Source organism: Oryctolagus cuniculus, chromosome 3, assembly GCF_051225735.1.
Source record: "Oryctolagus cuniculus isolate XC-2025 breed Fujian yellow rabbit chromosome 3, ASM5122573v1, whole genome shotgun sequence".
Lineage (NCBI taxonomy): Eukaryota > Metazoa > Chordata > Mammalia > Lagomorpha > Leporidae > Oryctolagus > Oryctolagus cuniculus.
In genome coordinates, this window is record NC_142869.1 from 362,570 (window position 1) to 383,779 (window position 21,210).

The 21,210-nt window shown below is 61.3% G+C and overlaps 1 protein-coding gene across 3 annotated transcripts; it reads right to left on the reverse strand.

Annotated features, from left to right (window-relative positions):
* Positions 1–294: 294 nt before the first annotated feature.
* On the reverse strand, positions 295–11,190 carry BOK (BCL2 family apoptosis regulator BOK). Of its 3 annotated transcripts, none has more exons than XM_051829391.3 (5): positions 10,965–11,184; positions 10,464–10,715; positions 8,424–8,552; positions 4,309–4,472; positions 295–657 (listed from the first exon to the last, which is right to left on the reverse strand). In XM_051829391.3, exons 2-5 carry the CDS (start codon positions 10,684–10,686, stop codon positions 334–336), a joined length of 840 nt encoding a protein of 279 aa, XP_051685351.1. In that variant the 5' UTR covers positions 10,687–10,715; positions 10,965–11,184; the 3' UTR covers positions 295–333. The 3 variants fall into 3 exon arrangements, with proteins under 3 accessions (XP_051685351.1, XP_089184904.1, XP_069926004.1); XM_070069903.2 differs by lacking the exon at positions 295–657 and adding an exon at positions 3,067–3,745 and having other exon boundaries at positions 10,965–11,190; XM_089328778.1 differs by lacking the exon at positions 4,309–4,472.
* Positions 11,191–21,210: the final 10,020 nt, after the last annotated feature.

Here is a 21,210-nt window from a genome sequence, read left to right on the forward strand (position 1 = left end):
GCAGGGGCCCAAGCACTTGGGCCATCTTCCACTGCTTTCCCAGGCCACAGCAGAGAGCTGGACCAGAAGAGGAGGAGCCGGGACTAGAAGTGGCACCCATATGGCATGCCGGCACGACTAGAAGTGGCACCCATATGGCATGCCGGCACTGCAGATGGAGGCTTAACCTACTACACCACAGCACCAGCCCCTGCCATCTTTTTATGCTTTCCCCATTGAAGATACAAAGTGGAAAGATATGTTATTTGAAATAATTTCTCTGTGTGCTTTGTTACCAATTTGGCACACAAATTCTTCTTTTAAAAATTTCACTTGTTTTTATTTACTTAAGAGTTAGACACAGACAGATGGCTCCCAACCCTGACTCACTCCCCAGACACCCACGACAGCTGAGCTGGGCTGGCCGAAGCCAGGAGCAGGAGCAGGAGCTCTGTCCCTGCCGCCTCCCGTGCTCTGCCTCAGCAGGACTCCAACCCGGCTGTCGGCTGCGGTGCGCGGCGTCGGCCGCCAGCTCAGCGCCTGCTCCCACGTGATGTGTGTTTCCTGGTTTCCGTCTGCTGGGCTGGTGTAGCTGGAGCCAGTGAGACTTCCACCGCACTCTCGAGCTCTGAGGGCCGCGTGGTTGCTGCTGTCACTGGGATCAGGGAGCCGTGCAGCCTTTGGAAGAAGCCTGGCGTGAGACTTGGTGGGTGGAAGCGCCTGTGTTCTGCCTCACGGTTGTCCACAGGCACCGCACCCCCGGCCTGGCACGCGGTTGGGCACATGGCAAGTTTCCCGAGCAACATGCGTGTGGCTGTTTGCTCTGGTGCCAGCCTGGGCGCAGAGCAGAGAGTGGGCGAGGCCTGGATTCTGAACTTGGTCATGGGGAACTCCGCGAGCATCGTCTGTCTGGGTTTTGTGGCCTTGTGCCTGGAACTTATGGTCAGGCAGTGAGTGGCCACACAGGGCTTGTGGCCATGCTGGCCAGAGGGGCCTCCACCATGAGCATCTGCACTGGAGGGAGTGGAACAAAGTGGGGTCTCGGGTCTGTGGCAGGCTCTGAGCCTGGGCGCTCTGTTACTCCACAGCCTTGTCAGGTCAGGTTCGGAAGCCAGGAGCCAGGAGCTTCTTCCAAGTCTCCCATAAGCCGGCAGGGACCCAAGCACCTGGGCCATCTTCCACTGCTTTCCCAAGTCATAGCAGAGAGCTGGATCGGAAGAGGAGCAGCTGGGACTCGAACCTGTGCACATGTGGGATGCTGGCGCCACAGGTGGTGGTCTTACCTGCTATGCTACAGTACCGGCCCCCTGGTCTGTTTCCAATAGAAAATGCATACCAAGTCCTCGGCACATGTGAAATAAGACACAGGAGGCACCAGGTCAAGGGAGATGCGGAAACCCCAGCCCAGGCTGAAAGTGGGAAGTGGAGTCCGCTCATCACTTCTCTCTCTCTCTCTAGCTTTTCCTCTCAAATAATTTTTTTTTAAAAGGACAGAGACTAACTGGACACACATGCAGGCTGCTGGTCCCTGTTTCCCTAAATCCTGCTGTTGCTCCCGGTGACATCACATTCCATGCTGGGAATATCCCAGAACATCTGGGCCCAAAGTGCAGGGCTGAGGACAGGACGCTGTCCCCTTCTGTCCACCTGTTGTCCCCAGGCAGGTGGAGCTGAGGCCACCTCGCTGGCATGTGCCCTGAGCTTCTGGGATCCCCTCTCCGTGTTTCCTGGGGTTGGGGGACACGGCAGGAGCAGGTGCTCAGGGAAGGGGTCCTGGGCCAGAGGCCTTGGATTTGGAGGTCTTGCTCCGCCTGGAGACCAGCAGGAGGGAGAGGCTGAGGGACGCAGCCGTGGGCCTGCCTGGGAGCCCTGTGCAGGGCACAGAGGCTGAAGCTGATGGGGGCGGGGGGACCCTGAGAGCCGAGGTGCTGTGAGATCTGGCACTTGAGCTGTGCGTGTGCGTGTGCACACGTGAGCACTGTTGCGGCCCATGTGAGATTTCAGGAACACCCATTCTGCCAGGAAGACCCGGACATGGCTCTGGGGAGCTTGGTGGCCCCATCTAGGAGGGACAGGTGTCCAAAGCAGAAGTGACGGATATGGCTGTGGGACTGCTCCTGAGCCACCTCCCTGTGGCTCCTCAGCCAAAACTCTGCCCTGGGAGGGGTGGAGACGGTCTGGGAACCCCTTGCTGAGGTCGAAAGAGGCCCTGGGGTGTGGCATCGGGGCTGGGTCATGCGGTATCTGGAAGGAGGCCAAATCCATGCTGTGTCCGTCTTTGAGCCCCAAATCCCTGCTCTGCACTGAGCCAGGGACCGTGGAAGACCCCATAGCCACGTTGCAGCCGCAGCAAACCTGCCAGGTCCACTCCCTGTCCCTCCCACTGCTGTCCCACACCCTCAGGATGCCTCCCACACGCGTCCTGGTTTCTGCCCTGGAAGCTGGATAAGCAGGCGGTTCGGGGGCGGCCGCGTCCCTGACCTCAGCTGGCCGGGCCCGGATCAGGCTGTGGCCGCATCCCTGACCTCGGTTGGCTGGGCCCGGATCAGGCTGTGGGCGCAGCAGCAGAGAACCAGCTCCGACTTGCAGGGGTTGGGGTGTGCATTGCTGTTTCCTCAGACAAAGCAGGCTTAATCCCCTCAGACCCAGACCACTGTGGATGGGGCGCCTCTCCTGGGCCCCTTCCACACGCCCAGCCCAGTGGCCAGTGCCCCGTGTGTCCCCAGCACCTCAAAGGTCTTGGCCCTGCAGCCCCGGAGACAAAGATCTCCCCCAGGACTGAGGTCAAAACTTTATGCTCCTTAGGGGCCCTCAGAGCTGGGACTTGGACCCTCAACCCACCCTGGCCCTCCCGCCCAGGCACGCCCACTGTCCTTGGTTGGACTAAAGTGTCATGAGGCCGCCAGAGGCTTCCTCCCCAGCAAGGCCTGCCGGCTCCAGACGTGTGAACACCTGCAGATCCCGTGAGCCTGGAGGCCCAGCTCCTGTCCCTCCCCCCTCCCAGCCCCCACACCATTCTCAAGGGATTCCACCACCCCCCCCCCAGGATGCCACGGGCAGAGCCTTGAGCACTGGAAGACTGCCATCAACAGTGAAAACCATGGTTTGGACTTTATTGCCCACGGGCCGTCGGAAGCCACAGGGAGGCAGGGCAGGGCTGGGCCTGCATTCAGCCCGTGTCCCCAGCACCACTCCACATGGGCTGGGGGCCGCAGGGACAGCTCCTGTGGGCCTGCCCGGGGCAGCCTGCACAGCCGAGCCTTCCTGGTGTCAGAGTCCATGGGCGGGGCGGGGCGGGGCGGGGCGGGGCACAGAGGGGAGATGGGGACCAATCTGCACTGTGGTCAGGCGTGCTGCATGGGCCCCACAGCCTCGGTCCTCCTTCCAGAGACGAGTCTCACACCATCTGCTGGGCCTGCTGCCTAGAGGGACCGAGGCCAGCTCGTGTCCTGAGGGGGCCCCTCTGGGGCTTCTCGCTGGAGAAGTGAAGGGAAGGGCTCAGGCGGCAGGCAGGCCAGCTCCAGGCCATGCTCCTGGAGGGCCTGGTCTGCGGGGGAGCAGTCGGGTGGGGAGGGGGAGATGCTGTCCGGGTGCTGCAGGGCTTCTGGGCTGGGCAGCAGCCGCTGTCCAGCTGGGCGCCTCATCTCTCCGGCAACAGCACAAAGACAGCCGCCTTGAGGAAGCGGCCGAGGCTGCAGAGCGCAGCCAGGAGCCAGTGGGAGCGGAGGCCAGGGTCCGTGCTGACCACACACTTGAGCACGTCGGTCTGGGAGGGGAGAGGGACAGTGAGCTAAGCAGAGACCACAGCCAGGAGAGAAGCACGAGGCGAGGCGGAGAGCTGGGCTCCCGGGAAGGGGCAAAGCCAGACTCTCGTGGAACAAGAGCGTGCTGGTTTCCCTGGACATCTGAAGTCTTCTGGAAGAAGGAATGGGTGTCTACCCCTTGGCCTCCCATCTTCCTATTCCTGCTAAGAAATGACGTCGTCCCTTGGCCTGGTCTGCCCGCAGCATGGGACCAGAGTTCCCCATTCACCTCCCTACAGGGGCTGGGCAGAGGACAGCAGCCTTGGAGTCCATGCTGAGGGCCGCCACAGACCCCACCTACGCGGCCTGCAGCCTCGCCGGATCCTGCATCAAAGGACCCCAGCAGAGGAGCCCCCGCTGCCGCCCAGCTACTCCCATAGACAGCTGTGCTCGCCAGTTCACAGTGCCTGCGGCTGGGGGCAGGGAAGCAGGGGGTGGTCTGCCCTGTTCTGAGAGGCGGGGCTGGGCTCCCCCCGCATCAGACAGGAGAGGTTGGGACAGGCAGGGCTTGGGGGTGGGGGCTCACCCATCCGCCGCGCCGCCGCAGCCAGGTGGCCAGGGTCTTCCGCACAAACTCCCCCAGGCAGTCAACCAGGGCGTGGACCATGGCGGGCTGGGCCTGCCGCACGCAGTCCACGGCCAGCCCTGCGGCCACAGCATACAGGGACACCACCTTGCCCCACGTGATGCCTGCAGAGGGGGAGCCGCAGGTCAGCAGAACCCCCCATGGAGGGCTCAGCCTCTGGGGGTCCCACTCCACAGCACGTGCGGCCAGCGGACACTGGTGCCAGGCTGGTCACCCCTTGGGGAAGTTCCCAGGGGATTTCTTAGCCCAGGGTGAGCCCGCCAGGAAGCAGTGGCCAGCAGGAGCCACTGAAACTGAGCAGGTTGTAGCCCCCTGCGCCTGCTTGTCCACTGTCCTGGACACCCTGCAGGCAGCAGTGCAGGGCCCGCTGTCCACGAGCCAGGAGGAAAGCAGAGGCCACAGGAGGAAGAGAGGTAGGAGGCCCTCGAAGGAAAAGACAGGCGAGTGGCAGCCTGGGGAAGAGCGCCTGCAGGTTCCCCAGGGTGAAGCCTAGAGGAAGAAGAGTGCCGATTCGCCAGGAAACGCAGACGTGAGACACACGGGGAAGTGCTCGCCTCGCTCAAGGTCAGAGTGGTGGACTGGGCATGGGCTGTGATCCACCCACCACAGCCCCTCGGAGGCCATGTGTGCGTTCAGGCGACTGCGGTCCGGTCAGCCGTGACGGGCAGGATCCGACAGGGCAGACCCTCTGTGCTCCCCGGGGGCCAGCTCACCCCAGTCCATGCACAGGGAGCAGAAGGAATGAAGCCGGCCGGCTGCTACCGCTCCCCAGGCGAGCGTGAAAGAAGCCAGACACAGAAGGCCACCCACGCTGCCGGCTGCGCGTCCAGAAAAGGCAGAGTACGCAGCGCGGTTGCCAGAGGCTGGGCTGGGGGAGGGCGGCTGCTCAGGAGACAGGGCGTTCGTCACTGGGCTGTGCACTTCGTTTATGTTTATTTGGAAGGCAGAGAGGAGGCACAGAGAGAAAGAGAGAGATTTCCCATCTGCTGGTTCACCCCCCAGATGCCCACAACAGCCAGGGCTGGACCAGGCCAAAGCCAGGAGCTGGGACCCCTATCCTGGTCTCCCACGTGGGTGGCCAGGACCCAGGCACCTGAGCCATCACCACTGCCTCCCAGACTCGCAGGAAACGGGTGGGACTCAAGCCCGGGCACTGGTACAGGAGGAGACGTCCTAAGCCGGGTCTTAGCCGGGCCTGGACTTTGGGAGGAGCCCTGGAGCCAGCCCCTGCGACTCCCTTGCTGAAAATTCCCATCTCAGCACACACACCAGTCTGCTGGTGTAGACGGATGCAGACGCACATCCAGACGTCACATGGTACCCTAAAAATCTGCAATTTTTATGTGTCAATCATAAAGTTTTAAATCCACGTGTGAAGTCCCAGCCGAGTTGGCCCCTGACAGCCTCCCAGGCCTCGTCCTGCCACCCCCCACACCCCACCTGCAGGGGCTCCCACCGGGAGGGTCTGTCCCAGGTCCTCCTGAAGCCACCAGACCAGCAAGCTGACTCCACGACCCCCAGGGGAGCAGCTGGTCCCCTCCTGCCTGGGCCTTGTGGACACTTGTTCTGAGGGTCATGTGACGACCATGTGTCGGTGTCTGGAGCCTGGCAAGGCTGCAGGGGGCTGCAGCAGGGAGCCCTCGGCACCTCCTGTTTTCTTTGAGCTCCTCTGCGGTTCCTTTGCCGGCTGTTTTCCTCGAACTTTCTGAAGCACCTCACACACACGTCCTCACACAAGCTCCCAGCAGGTGCAGGCCCTGCCCCGTGTCTGTCTAAGTCTCTGCCCTTTGAGGCTCTTCCTGCTACCTTTCCTACTCGGTGCACTTTTCTCCTTTTTCACTTTGAAAGGTAAAGAGCCAGACGGAGAGAGACCTTCCACCTGCTGACTCACTCCCCAAATGCCTGCAACCACCACGCACGGGCTGGGCCAAAGCCAGGAGCAAGGAACTCAGCCTGAGCCTCCCACATGGGTGGCAGCCATTACTGCCACTCCTAAGGTGCGCATCAGGGCTGGACCCAAGTGGAGTGGCCGGGACCTGAGCCAGGATAAGGGCCCAGGCAGAACCACTGAGCCAACACCTGCTCCCTGGGGTCTCTTTTTTATTTAGGTAACAGTCTGTTACCGTAAAGTTAATTTGTGAAAAGCATGTTTTACTATTCAGGATGCGTCGCTCCAGCGAGATCGCACTGTGCGTCCTCAAGCTTCGTCCACACTGCACCCTCCCTGCTCCTGCCGCGTGATGTTCCCGGGCAGGGCTGTGCCGCGGCTGGCGGCTGGCGTCTCCGCCTGCTGCCTGACACACACGTGGGCTGCCTCCACCTTCTGGCTGCTCTGGGTAGCGCGGCCATGAACGCTGGCGTGCGAGTCGGTGTGCGCAAATGGCTCTACCTCTTGGCAGTGACCGTGAGGCCTGACTCCTGCTGCCAGTGGCTGTGTCCAGCGGTTTTGCTGTGCACCTCCCCCTGCCGCCGGCCTCACGTCTTCCCGTGTGCTTGCTGGTAACCGGCCATTCCGCCTTGTGTCCAGCGGGGCCTGGCTTGTTCATATTTATGTGTGAGAGTTCTTTACATATTTCTCCTCTTCTCCTGTGACAACAGGCCTGGCTCGTGGGACAGGCATGTGGCACAGCCCGTTAGTGCCAGTCCCAGTCCCAGCTCCTCTGCTTCTGATCCGGCTCCTGGCAGGCAGCAGCTGATGGCCCAATGCTTGGGCCCCTGCCACCCACATGGGAGTCTCGAGGGGGAGCCAGGCCCAGGCCTGGTTGTTGTAGGCATTTGGGGAGTGAAGTGGTGGGTGCAAAATCTTTCTCTCCCAACCCCCAGCTGTCACTCTGCCCTTCAAGTAGATGAAAATAAATACACATCTAAATAAAATTTTCCTCTTATAAGAAGGAAAAAAATGAAAACTGCCAACTTTTAATCAAGGTAAGAAAAATGAGTTTTCCACTCACAAGAGCTCCAAAGCCCAAGCAGCGCCAGCTGTCTCTGCCCCGGGGCTGGGTCTCCGTGAGGCCACGCCAGAGCCCGGCTGTATCACAGCGGCCCAGCCAGGGGAGGTCCAGGCTGGTGGCTTTCGTGCGGCCACACTCACACCCCAGGGCCTTGCCAGGAGGAAAAGTCCTGCCTGAGGGGCATTGTGTGCCCCGCCGGCTGCCACGGGGCAGGAGGGCAGGTGTGGGACCTCAGGGCACTGCTCTGGGGTGAAGTGTTGGGGGCAGCCTGAGAGCCAAGTGGCGGGCCTGGGACCCCGCTCTCCCGGGCAGCTCTGCCTTGCTCCCTCTCAGTGGCTCTGAGGCTCAGAGAAGTTAAGGCAGCCATCAAAGGCCACACAGCCTGTGAGGGGGCCCCTGCTCCCCATCGGCTGGGCCACCCGAGTGGCATCAGGGCCTGGGTAGAGGCTGCCTCAGATGTATGTGGGGGCCTCCATGAGACAAGCCTGCCTGCTGGGTGGAGAGGGGGCTGCTACAGGCTAGGCCCCGTCTTCCAACAAAAGCCACTAGATTTAAACTGAACTTTCAAAGCTGAAGCCTGATGCCCGGGTCCTGCTCAGCTGCGGGCCCACCCCTCTCTACCACCTGCCCCCTACCCGGCAACCCCTCAGAGCCTCTGCTGTTGGAAGCACCCACCTCAGACCTCACTGCCCTGCTCTTCACACCCCAAGAGCCACAGGTAACGGGGTGCTGCTACCTCTCCAAGGTGCCCCAGAGAGCCACCCTGCCTGGGACTCATCTTTGACCAGCAGAATCAGCAGACTGACCTGTGACCTCTGCGGGTACATGTGGAGAGCCTACAGTGCCCAGCCTGGCTGCTGGGGACCCAGCACTGCACAGTGAGAAGCCACAGCACCCTCAGCAGGACCACAGCACCCCCAGAACGAGGCCCAGGGCTCCAGGAGCCGCAGCCGCTCCAGCACCATGGGCCAGTCTGTGACACCAAGAGGCAGCGCCAGCGGCAAGAAGGCACATGTGAGGCCCAAGGACCAGTCTTGGGAGCCTGCCATGATCCAAGACCCCAGCCCCTCCCCGAGCCACTCAGGGTGGTGGTGCCAGGCCTACCTGCAGAGAAGATGTGGCCAGCCACGGCCAGGAACGCGTCGGTCACCACGGGCTCGGACTGCAGGGAGATGTGGAGCTGGCGGGCCACGTTGCGGTAGACACTGGGCCGAATCAGCTCCAACTCGTCCCCTGCGTGCCACACGGATGCGTCAGCCCCCGCGGCCCAGCCTGAATGCACCTGAACTCGGGCCCGGCCTCCCACTTCACCTGCCCTGATCCCCGTCCTCACCTAACCCTCTCCCACCTCAGCCCCTTGAGACAGAGAACAGGGAGGTGTGCAGGCGCCACCCCGCTTCTGACAAGCCGGCCCCCCAGGGCCTAGCTGGCCGGGCCGGTGGGGCAGGAATCCTGTGGAGGAGGGTGGGCCGTGCCTGCCCGGTGACTCACGGCAGGCAGCAGGAGGGACCAGGCAAGAGGCCAGAACTCAGAACCCGTCCTGGGGAGGGGCTGGGGAAGACAACACAGGTGGGCACCCCCTCCCGGCTGCCTCAGAGGGGCTCAGGCCCTAGTGGCATTTGGGGGTGGCTCCAAGAGGCCCTGAGCCACCAGTACCCACACTCCGACCCGGGCTCCCGGTGCCAAGGGGTGTGTTTGGATGTGCTCTGACCCCAACGGAGGAAGCGCCCCCCCCACAGGCCAGGGAAGATGGGCCTCGGCCTGAGTGCCCCCAGCCTGGCCACTTTGCAGCCAAAGCCAACAAGGAAATGCTGCTGACCAGACCGCCCCGGGCTGCGAAGGGGCCAGTGTCACCCTGGAGCCAGCTGTGCTCCATCGAGTCCAGTAAGACCGGGGACCAAAACAGAGCCGCGAGGCCAGCGGGGTGGGACATGGCACGGAAAATCCCAGACCTCAGGAGCCGCTTGGGACCGGTCCCCAGAGACCAACTGTCAGCTGCTTCTGTTCTGCGGGGGGTGGGGGGTGGATCCCGAAGGGAGACAGCGCAGGACCACGAGGGGACTCAGGCCTCCCCCAGAGCAGCTGTGACAGCAGAAGGCGGTGAACCAGGCTTGAGGGAGGTCCAAGCTGTCTCCCTCCAGGGCCGCCTGACTCAGCCCTGCCCCCAGCCCAGGGCAAAGCCTCAGGCTCTCAGAGTGGGTCCAGAGTGGCTGTGAGGGCACAAAGGCTGTGGGCCAGGGCTGAGGCAGGACTTCCTGCCGGTCAGCCAGGCGTCTGGGGGCTCTGACAGACCCAGAACACCCACCCCCACCCAAGTGGTTCTCACAGCCCAGCTAGGAGAGACAGCAGCAGGCAGTGGATCTTAGGGGCCCTGTCAATCAGATCAGACTGTGGACATCTGGCCACCCCCTCAGAACAGCTCTGTCTGTCCTCCTTCCGCTCTGGTGTGTCACCAGAGAGCTGGACACTGACGGGCACCCACAGCATCCGTCCACGCCACCCCGACACTCACTCTCGAGCAGGCTGGGTCTACGCAGCAGAGCATCAGACCCCAGGGGCTGCCCCAGAGTCCACCCCAACCACAGGCCAGCCTCGCGACACTTGCCTGAGAGCCCCCCACTCAGGGAGTCTGCTTTGCTGCCCCCCTCCTCCTGGGCACTGCCCTGGGCCTCCTGGGCTGTGGGGAAGAGGGGCTGCCAGGGTCAGGCTTTGGCCAGCTCCTCCCTGGCTGTGTGCAGCCCCAGAAACAAGCCCCCCCCCCCCCCCCGTCTCCCCAGGCACAGGGCAGCCACGGGGGAGGGGGGACGAGGGTGGAATGACCGCAGGGCCCTTGGAGGCTTCCAAAGCAGTGGATTTCAGCTGGTGACTCCGGCCCTGTCTTCCAAAACAAACACGGGACACGTGGTCCCACAAAGGCGTTCTGGGCCCAGCTGAGGACAAGGGTCACTCAGGAGTCCAACCTCTGAAACATTCTCTCTGGAGCTGTCTGTCTGAGAGTCTGGGATCCGGACGGAGCAGGCAAGGGGAGGGGGTGGGAGGCAGCGGCGCGTGCCGCCACCCGGGCCGACCGCAACCTCCCGGGCGGCCCCGTCCCTCCGCCGGGGGAGACCCAGGGCAGGCGCCTGGGGACCCGCCCGCACTCACCCAGGCGCAGCAGCACGGCGCACACCTCGGCCAGGCGGCCGCCGGGGGCCGGTGCGGCGCGCTCGGGCGCGCTCCAGGCGAGGCCGGCGCGCAGGAGCCGCGCGTGCACGAACTCCCGGCCCAGCGCCTTGGCCTGGGCCACCAGCTCCTTGTCGGTGGGCGACCGGTCAAAGGCGTCCATGATCTCCGCGGCGAGGACGGAGGAGCGCCGCAGCACCTCCATGGCGGGCACGCGGGCGGGGGACGCCGCACCTGCGGGCAGACAGCGCTCAGCCGGGAGCTCCGGGGTCTTACGGATCCGGATCCAACTACAAAGACCTCCGCGGCGGCCGGGGAGCGGTGGGAGGTGCCGCCGAGACAGGCGACGCGCGCCCCCGGCCGCTGCGCCCGGCCCCGAACCCGCGGCAGCCGGCACCCGGCCGGGCCCCGCACGCCCGGGACCGCGCAGTCCAGGCTGTCGGGCCCCGCCACGCCGCACGCGGACCCCCGCGCGGCGCTCACCTCTGCGGCCGCATGGCGCGGGCGCGGGTCTGGCTCAGGCTCTGCGCGCCGCCGCCGCCGCCGCCCTCGACGCGGGCATCCAAGCCGCGAGAGCGCGCTCCGCCTGCGCCGGGCCCGGGGGCGCCGAGCCCGCGCAGCCGCCTGCGCGCGGGGGTCCCGGCCGGTGGCGTCGGGGCGCGGGTGCGACTGCCCGCCCGCCCGCGGGAGGCGAGGCTTGGGGCTTCGCCTTGTAAGGAGAAGGCGGCCCCGGGGGCGGAGCCTCCCCGCCGCCCGCCGGCCCGCGGAGCAGCGGGGGCGCGGCCGCGGCTCCCGGCTCCCGGCTCCCGCCCCGCCGCCCGCGGCTCCCGGCTCCCGGCTCCCGGCTCCCGCCCCGCCGCCCGCGGCTCCCAGCTCCCGGCTCCCGCCGCCCGCCGCCCGCCGCCCGCCGCCCGCGGCTCCCGGCTCCCGGCTCCCGCCCCGCCGCCCGCGGCTCCCGGCTCCCGGCTCCCGGCTCCCGGCTCCCGCCCCGCCCCGCCCCGTCGCGGACCTGGGCCGCCCGCTCCTCGTTTTCTGTGTTTTTCTTGTTGATTTGTAGGGCTTTCCGTATTCTGCATCGACGTTCTCGGCCTCGTTTGGCGACGCCGCCCACATCTTCCGCCTCGCTGAGGTGGCCAAGCGCGGCTTATCCGCCTTTTCCGTCAGGGTTAGGGCGTTTTCCGTCAGAACGTGATTCTTCGGGTTCGCATTGGAATCCGCGACGGGGCACAAGCGCACCGGCGCGGGAGGCGCTCTCCTCGCGGGCGCCCTCGTGGGCGAGCCCAGCGTGGGGCGGTGTCGCCGGACGGCCCGCGCCCGCGCTCTTTGTTCCCGTGCGGACAAGGGAGTCGCCGGCCGACCTCACTCGGGTAGCCACGGAGGACACACCTGAGCACGCGCAGCCCTGGACAGCCTCCGTCAACTCGCAAGAACGGGGTCTCGCCGCGTGTCCTCTCGGAAGGCGTCTCCAGGGGGCGGGAAGTGCGCCGGGCGCCAGGCGTTGCGCGCAGGAAACTTCCTAGTGTTGGAAAACCTTGCATGGTGATGCTCCAGACTGCAACTCGAGAAGCTAGAAAAAGGACGATAACAGTGAAACCCAAAGATGAAAGAAAAAATGAAAATAGCAGAAATTTTAAAAAAAGCAAAAAAAATCACTAAAGTCGAAAGTTGATTTTCAAGAGATGCATAGAACAGGTAAACCCTGTGATGATTAAGAGAAAATGCACACCCCAGGCGGGAGTGAAAAAGAGGGTGCTCAAAGGGAGAACCCGGGACAGCACATTCGAGATTTTAGGTGAAGCACAAGTTGCCAAAACCTACATTCGAGGAACAGGAACTCCAGATGGTTCTATGCCCATTAAGCAAGTGTCATCCGGAGTTTGACTCCGCCCACAAGGCGAATCCCGGCTTTATATGGTTTCATTGAGGAAGTCTTCTAAGCAGAGTATCTTTTGGAGAATTACCACAAATCTCACACAAACCCGTCCAGAGAGTAGGAAGCAGGAGGCTGTTTCCCACCACATTTTCGGAGGCCAGGGTGACATGGATACTGCGCAGACCAGAGGAGCAAGGCCGGAGTCCGCTGGCTGCTGGGAGGCTGGAGTCCGCAAGTGCTCAAGGAAGCTGTGGGCCTGCGCTTCCATCAGCGCCAGACACAGCCTGCAGCTTCTGCAGCGCGTGCCGCCCGGGCTCCCTGCGCTTCAGAGTAGAAAGACAGGCTACAGAGAGGGAGCATCTGTGGTCCCTGCAGGTCCTGGCATGGCCGGGCCCTGAGCCTTGCAGTTTCACGCCTGGACCCTGCTGCGGGGCAGGGTTTGTGCCTGAGACAGGAGCCAGGCAGCCACTCTGCAGCCTCAGGAAACTTCCCGCCCCCTCATGGCCTCAGCTTCCTACTGTGCAGGATGAGATCACCCTGTCTGCTTCCTGTCCCCTGGACTCCCAAGTGTCGAGGGTGAATCACCAGGCTTCACTGATAGGCACGGCCCCCTCAGTCCAGGGGCTGCGGAAACCAAGTGAAACCCAAAGCTCAGGATGTCCAGTACAAGAGAGGGACAGCAGTGAGGAGCTGGGAATGACCTCAGTGTTCATCAGCAGAGGATTAACCAATCTGAAGCACCACACACCCTTACCCAGACCTTAGAAAGCCCAGGGCTTGGGGCCAATCCCGTGGTGCAGTGGGTAAAGCAACGGCCTGCGGCGCCAGCATCCCATATGGGTGCCAGTTTGAGTCCTGGATGCTCTGCTTCAGGTTCAGCTCACAGCTAATGCATCTGGGAAAGTGGCAGAGGATGGCACAAGTCCTTGGGCCCCTGCACCCTTGTGGGAGAGCCGGAAGAAACTCCTGGCTCCTGGCTTCAGACCACTCTGGCTCTGGTGGTTGCCGCCATTTGGGGAATGAACCAGCAAATGGGAGGTTCTCTCTATGTGTGTAACACTGCCTTTCAAATAAATAAATACATCTCTGGGGCCAGTGCTGTGGCGCAGCGGGTTAAAGCCCTGGCCTGCAGCGCCGGCATCCCATATGGCACTGGGTTGAGTCCTGGATGCTCTGCTTCCAATCCAGCGCCCTGCTAATGTACCTGGGGAAGCAGTGGAAGTTGGCCCAAGTCCTTGGACCTCTCCACCCATGCGGGAGATGTGAAAGAAGCTCCAGGCTCCTGGCTTTGGATCAGCTCAGCTCCAGTCATTGCGGCCATTTGGGGAGCAAACCATCAGATGGAAGACCTCTTTCTGTCTTTGTCTCTACCTCTCTCTGTAACTCTTTCAAATAAATAAAATAAAGTAAATCTTAGAAAGAAAGAAGGCCCAGGTCTTGCTGGAGTCAGCGGAGGTCTTTCTGCTCCTCGAGGCCTGGGGTCAGATCCGCTCCCTCGCAGCCCGCAGCTCCCCAAGCGGTGCTTTGCCGGGGTCCCTCCAGTCACCCTGTGCCAGGATCATCGGTCTGCTCTCTGCTCTCATTGTGCTGCTGACGCTCTCTCTGCCCTGGGACTGGCCCTATGTGGAGCTCAGTCCATGGTAAAATAAAATAATACTAATAATATTTATTTTCATCTTTGAAAAGTAGAGAGAGCGAGCACAAGCAAGCCAAGGTCTCAGATGTCTCTCATTTGCTGGCTCACTCCCTAAATACACCAGCCCAGTCCAAAGCCAGGAGCCAGGAACTCCACCCAGACCTCCCATGTGAGCCATGATATGGGTCGAGTAGGACTTGTCTCCCCCAAACTCACGCAGGTGGTTAAGCTCTGCTGCTTGGTGCTAATGGTTGATGGAGTGGCAGTCAGTGTCAGAAGTGTGGCTGGTGGGAGGTCTCTAGGCCTCTGGGGACCATCCTCAGAGCATGGTTCTTGCAGGAGGGTTTGAGTTCCAGTTCCACTAGCTGTTCTCTCCGCTTCTTAGCTTCACCTGGGCCAGTCTCCCACAGACCCTGAACTGTAACTTCCGCACTGTCAGCTGAAGTTAACCTTTCCTTCCCAAGAAGTTCCTCGCAGGCATTCTGCTTAAAGCAACGAAATGCTAACTAATGCAGGCCCTCACCTGCTGCCCCCCAAGGTGTGCCTTAGCAGGAAGCTGGAACTGGGATCACAGCAGAGACTCAGCCCCAAGCACTTGGGATGCAGGCATCCCAAGCAGTACCCTAACCACTGCACCAGCTGCCCCCCTGCGCATCCACAACAGCCCAGACTGGCTTGACAATAGGGAAGTTTGTCAATTTATGGACCACACGTTCAGGGAGAGCCACTGCTCTCACACATGTCCACCATCGGCTCTGTGCGCCTCCGTCATGGCAGGTCCACAACTCCCCGTCCACATCCCGCAAATTCAGCCTTTGCCAGGCTCTCCCAGCCTCTCCTGCAGTGTGCTCAGCTCTGAACCAGTGGGGGAAGGAGCTAAACTGTCAGGCCTGCCTCATGCCTGGCCCTGGGTGTGGTCCAGGTGCAATCATGCCACAGAAACCTTGTGAAAAGGGTTAGGGCCCCTGAAGGTCCTCTGGGACATGGCCAGGAGGATGCTGGACTTCCACACAAACCTGCACACAGAGGCTGCTGTGTAGGCCACAGGAAGAGGACACAGGTGGGGTGCAGACCCCAGGGCACCCACACTCAGCGTCTCAGCCCCCCCGGCTCGCCTCTCTGGCTCCGTCCCTGCCACACAGCTCCAGCCCTGGGCAAAGCAGGGAAGGCAGCTGCGGATCAGTCACTGCGGCCTGAAGCCCTTCTGTGGTGCAGACTTCCCAGCAGCCAGGACCCTCCCTCCTTGGCGGCCGCCCGGCCCTGACTGGCAGGAAGTCCCAGCTGGACCCATTCTGTGGCCTGTGGGGCCTGCAGGGAGGGGTCCTCTGGACACCCCTGTCTGTGCAGTGGTTTCCTCCACTGGGCCCCACCGCCCCCCCGGACAAGCTCACAGGGTGAGTAGCCTGGGGGGGACTGGGTGGGTGTCCCAACTGCAGATCCTGGGGACAGGTGCTGACTGATGGAGCGCTCTGGCTCGTGCTCTCTCCCCCTCCCTGGCCTCCCAGCCCTCAGCCCCAAGGCTCCAGCCAGCAATGCTGCTACAGCCTGGGTGGGCAGTGTGGGGCGCCAGCCAGAGCCCCCTCTTTGGTGCCCCGCTGCCTCCTGGGACCTCAGGACACAGGCTGCCGCGAGGAGGGCGGGACCCACTCAGGAGGCCCAGGAGCCAGGACCTCTGCACCATGGGGGTGGGGGGGTCCTCCGCAGCGCTCCCGGGTCGCGGGAGGAAACGCCTTGTCCATTCTAAACTGGGCTTCTTGCCGCTGGCAACGTCCCCACAGCTAGGGTTTGAGTAAGGTCAGGCTCTGGAATTCAGGCACATAAAGTTTCGAAGTCATCAACTGATGGCCCTGGGGGGCAGGCAGAGTGGGAGAGCCGCAGGGCGCGCCCCACACCCGCTCCTCCTCCGCCAGCCTCTGCCCTCCCAGGGTCTGGGACAAGAACCTACCAAAGTGTGAGCCACAATAAGCTAATCCTCTGCCTTGTGGCGCCGGCACACCGGGTTCTAGTCCCGGTTGGGGCTCCGGATTCTGTCCGGTTGCTCCTCTTCCAGGCCAGCTCTCTGCTGTGGCCAGGGAGTGCAGTGGAAGATGGCCCAAGTGCTTGGGCCCTGCACCCCATGGGAGACCAGGAGAAGCACCTGGCTCCTGCCATCGGATCAGCGCGGTGCGCCGGCCACAGCGGCCATTGGAGGGTGAACCAACGGCAAAGGAAGACCTTTCTCTCTGTCTCTCTCTCTCACTGTCCACTCTGTCAAAAATAAAAATAAAATAAAATACAATAAAAAAGTGTGAGCCAAAAACACCCTTCCCCCGCGAGCGCCAGCCAGCGCGTGTGCTCTGCCGGGTCTGCAAGGCACTCCAGGGAATCCCACGCTCCGCGCAGGCGGCGCCCGCCACACCTGGCGAAGCTCCCCTTTTCCCGGGGTGCGTCCACCCTGGGTGCGCCCTCCACGGTTGCAGAGAGGGGTGGTGGGCAGGGGTGCACGGACCTCCACGCGGCAGCGCCGGGCCGCGGTGAGCGCAGAGCCCGGCCGCAGGCGCCGGCGGGACAACCCTGCTGAGCGGCCGCGTTTCCGAGCTCGGGCGGGAATACGCAGGTCCTGGGCCGTCTCAGCCGAGCCAGAGCCGGCGTCCCGGGCGGGTCTCGCGTCGCTTCTCGGCGGCCGGGCGGGGTGTGGGGCTGTGGGGGGCACCTGGCGGGAGGAAGGCCGGGGCGGATTCCCTGCCGACGTCTCCACATTCCTGCCGGTGAGAGGCCAGAGACGGCAGCACGTGGGCGGGGGCGCCAACGCCACCTCGCCGTCCCGGGGGCCGCACGGGGACAGCGGTGGGGCCTGGACAGGGAAAGGGTTGAGCCCTCGCAAACCTCCGGCCCCGGCTGCCCCACCCCTTCGTGGCGCAGGAGACCCCAGCGCGTCCACACCTGCCCTACACGGTCCGCCTGCAACGTGGACAAGGACCACCCGCAGTCCCCGCGGCCGGTTCCGGGCCCCGCTGGGCTAGAACGCTCTCACCTGTGAGTTAGGAAGGCCCCGCCCTTTGCCCGAAACCCCACCCTCTGGCCCACCAGAGACCCCGTCCCCTCCTGGATGCCCCGCCCCTCGCTGCGGCCGCGCCCCCCAGCGCCTGCCCGAGGCTGGGCTGCGCCGGGTGTCGCGCTGTCTCCAGCCGGGCCCTGCGCGAGGCTCAGCTCTGCACCTGCTGCCCCTGCAGGTGTGGTGCTGTTCTGGGGCTTCAGAGCCACGGCCAGCAGCCAAACAGGCCGTGTTTCTGTGACTACGACGGCAAATCCTGGGCCCCAGAAGTACGCTGAGAATGTTTAAAAGCTTATAAAAAGATTTTAAAATCCACAGTCACTGAATAGATAAGAAGAACCCTGTGCGGTTTTGGCCTACTTCTCAGTTCAGAAGAATATTCACATTGGAATTTGTTCTGGACATTTTCTTTTTATTTATTTCAAAGAGCGCGCGCGAGAGAGCGATCTTCCTTCTGCTGGTCCACTCCCCAAATGGCTGCAACAGCCAGGGCTGAGCCAGGCTGAAGCCAGGAGCCAGGAGCTAATTCTGGGTCTCCCACGTGGGTGCAGGGACCCAAGGAATTGCGCCATCTTCTACTGCTTTCCCAGGCCATAGCAGAGAGCTGGATTGGAAGAGGAGCAGCCGGGATTAGAACCAGTGCCCGTTTGGGATGCCGGCGCTTCAGGCCAGGGCTTTAATCTACTGTACCACAGCACTGGCCCCTGAAATAAACTTATCTTTAAAAAAAAAAAAGATGCTATTTATTTGAGAGTCAGAGCTACAGGCGGGGGTGGGGGGTCCTTCCATCTGCTGGTTCACTCTCCAAATGGCTGCAACAGCCAGAGCTGAGCCGATCTAAAGTCAGGATCCAGGAGTTTCTTCCAGGTCTCCCATGCGGGTGCAGGGGCCCAAGGACTCGGGGCATCTTCCACTGCTTTCCCAGGCCACAGCAGAGAGCTGGATCGGAAGTGGAACATCCAGGACACGAGCTGGCACCCATGTGGGATGCCAGCACTGCAGTAGAGGCTTAGCCCACTGTGCCACAGCACCAGCCTCAAATTTATCTTTTTAAGATTCTTATTTGAAAGATAAAGAGACAAGGAAATAGAGACAGATAGACATAGCGAGCTGTCTCCTCTGCTGGTTCACTCTTCAAACGCCTGTGACTGCGGGGACTCCATCCAGGTCTCTCACCGGTGGAGGGCGGCGAGGACCTGAGCCATCACTGCTGCCTCCCAGAGTGCATTAGCAAGAAGCGGGGGCAGAAGTAGAGGGGCCAGCGTTGGCACACGGCCACCCCAAAATGCAGGCATCCCAAGTGGTGTCTTAACAGCCATGCCAAATGCTTCATCCAGTTTTGTATTTTTAGGTCCACATAGAGTAGAAGGGAGTTTTTTTGGTGTTGAGTTCTACAAATGTTAAAGGCTTTATGGATTTATGTAACCCCACCACCTCTCACAGTCAGGACGCCTCGCCCCAGAAGCTCCGTGCAGGAGGCTGCCGCTGCCCGGGAGCCCAGCGAGCGCTTCTCCTGCCTTTGTCCTTCTGACAATGTCGTGTAGACGAAGTAAAATAGCATAGGAAGTCTGCCTGTGTTTGTCCCTGTGCCTATGCAGTGTGTCTTCCTCTCTGCTCATCTACCCGGCCTCTGTCTCCACCTGCTCTCTATCACCCTGTCTGTGCGTCTGATCTTGTTGGTCCTTTGGTGAGCCCTGCCTTAGGCATTTGCCAACAGCTACTTTGTCAGTGGTTTCAAATGTGACTCAGCCATTCTGGTGTGTGTGGCAAGGAGCTCCTTGTGGCTTTGCCTTGCATCTCCTGGCGGGCCTGATGCTGACGATTGGCCGTGTGCTATTACCACAAGTACGTCCTCTTCCGTGAGGGCTCTGTTCAAGCTCCTCTTAACTTTTTCTGATTAGGTTGTTTTTCTGTCAAGCTTGAGAATTCTTTCTTCTTAAGACACATCCTGTGATGGGTACATGATCTGTGTTTTTATCCCAGTCTTCAACTGTCTTACCAGCATCTTTCTAAAAATAAAATTTTAAGACGTTGATGAAGTCAGTGTAGTACTGCCTTCCTTTCTGGGGTGAAACACACACAACACAAAGTCCAGGACGCTAACCCTCGAAGTGACGCTGCACTCAGAGAGCGCTGCTGTCAGTCAGGGCAGCTTCCCAGCTCCTCCCCAACCCTGGTGCTTCATCTGGTTTTGTCTTTTTAAAAGATTTTTACTGGCCGGCGCCGCGGCTCACTTGGCTAATCCTCCGCCTGCAGCGGAGTTCTAGTCCCGGTGGGGGTGCCGGATTCTGTCCCGGTTGCTCCTCTTCCTGTCCAGCTCTCTGCTGTGTTGATCTTCTTCCAGATCTGCACATGCGTTCGGGAGCCCAAGTATTTCAGCCGTCTTCTGCTGCCTTCCTGGGCACATTAGCAGGGAGCTGGATCACAAGTGTGGCAGCAGGGACTTGAACAGACGCCCATATGGGATGCCAGAGTCGCAGGTGGCAGCTTTACCCCCTGTGCCACCGTGTCGGCCCCAGTTCCCCCTTTCTTGATCTTCCTATAGTTTTCCTTTTGGGTCTGGATCATTGCATGCAGCATAGTGTTTTCAGTGTTAATCTGTGTTGTAGCAGGTGTCAGGACTTCATTTTATTTTCAATTGTGTTAAAATACACATAACAGGGGCCGGTGCTGTGGGGTAGTGGGTAAAGCTGCGGCCTACAGTACCAACATCCCATATGGGCACCAGTCTGAGTCCCAGCTGTTCCACTTCTGATCCAGCTCTCTGCTGTGGCCTGGGAAAGCAGTGGAGGATGGCCCAAGCGCTTGGGCCCCTGTACTCACGTGGGAGACCCGGAGGAGGTGCCTGGCTCCTTGTGGGGAGCAAACCGGACTAGACTGAGTTACTGGAATTAAGACTTATTCTATGCATCTGCTCTCCCACAATATGGCGCTGGGAGAGAAGTAAACAGCTTCCGCACAGCTGCCTCCAGTTCAACCAACAAACTGTAGGACTTGCTCCTGATTGGAGGAGAGCAGCGTACTCGGCGTGTGGGCAGCCGAGTTGGGATTGGCAGAGGAGGACTATAAAGGAGGAGAGAGACGGCATGCACCAGGAACATCCAAGGGGAACATCTATCTGAAGGAACACCTGTGCAGCCCCCGAGAGAGCTGGCCGGCGGTGTGCTGCTCCCCTGCGGAAGTGGGGAATGTGGCCAGGGGGAACTGCCCTTCCACGGAGGTGGAGGGGACAGTAGCCAACCCGGGAAGAACCAGCAGCAAACCCGGGGAGGGCCGAGCAGACGAAAGAACAGCGCAGGGTCCTGTGTCGTTCCTCCACGAAGAGGGGGAGCGACAGCTCCTGGCTTCGGATTAGCACAGCTCCGGCTGTTGTGCCATATGGGGAGTCAATCAGCGGATGAAGACCTTTCTCTCTCTCTCTGACTCTCTCCTTCTCTCTCTGTGTAACTCTGCCTTTCAAATATATAAATAAATAAATAAATCTTTTTTAGGAACTTTTAAAAAAGATTTATTTATTTATTTACTTGAAAGGCAGAGTTACACAGAGAGGAGAGAGAGGGGCCTTCAATCTGCTGGTTCACTCCCCAACTGGCTGCAACAGTTGGAGCTGCACCGATCCAAAACCAGGAGCCAGGAGCTTCCTCCGGGTCTCCCACGCAGGTGCAGGGGCCCAAGGACTTGGGACAGATTCTACTGCTTTCCCAGGCCATAGCAGAGAGCTGGATCAGAAGTGGAGCAGCTGGGACTTGGACTGGTGCCCATATGGGATGTCGGTACTGCAGGTGGAGGCTTTACCCGCTATGTCACAGTGCTGGACCCAAAAATAAATCTTTTTAAAAATGCACATAACAAACATTACTATTGTAACCATTTTAAAGTGCACAGTTCAGTGGTGTTAAGTGTGTTCATACTTGTGCAACGTATCTTCAGGACGCTTTCCATCCTGCAGAACCGAAACTGTCCCCACAAAGCAGCCAGCTCCACGTCTGCCGGCCTCCTGCCCCAGGCCCCGCTGTGCCTTCAGTCCCCTGGCCTGTCCTGTGAGAGGGCCATGCTTTGACCTGAGGCTCCTTTTCTTCTGTATATGGAGGTCCAGTTGCTCCTTTGTTGAAACAACGGTGCTTTCTCGTCTGGCCTTTGTCAAGAACCCGCCGGCCCTATGCGTGTGCTTCTATTTCTGGATTCT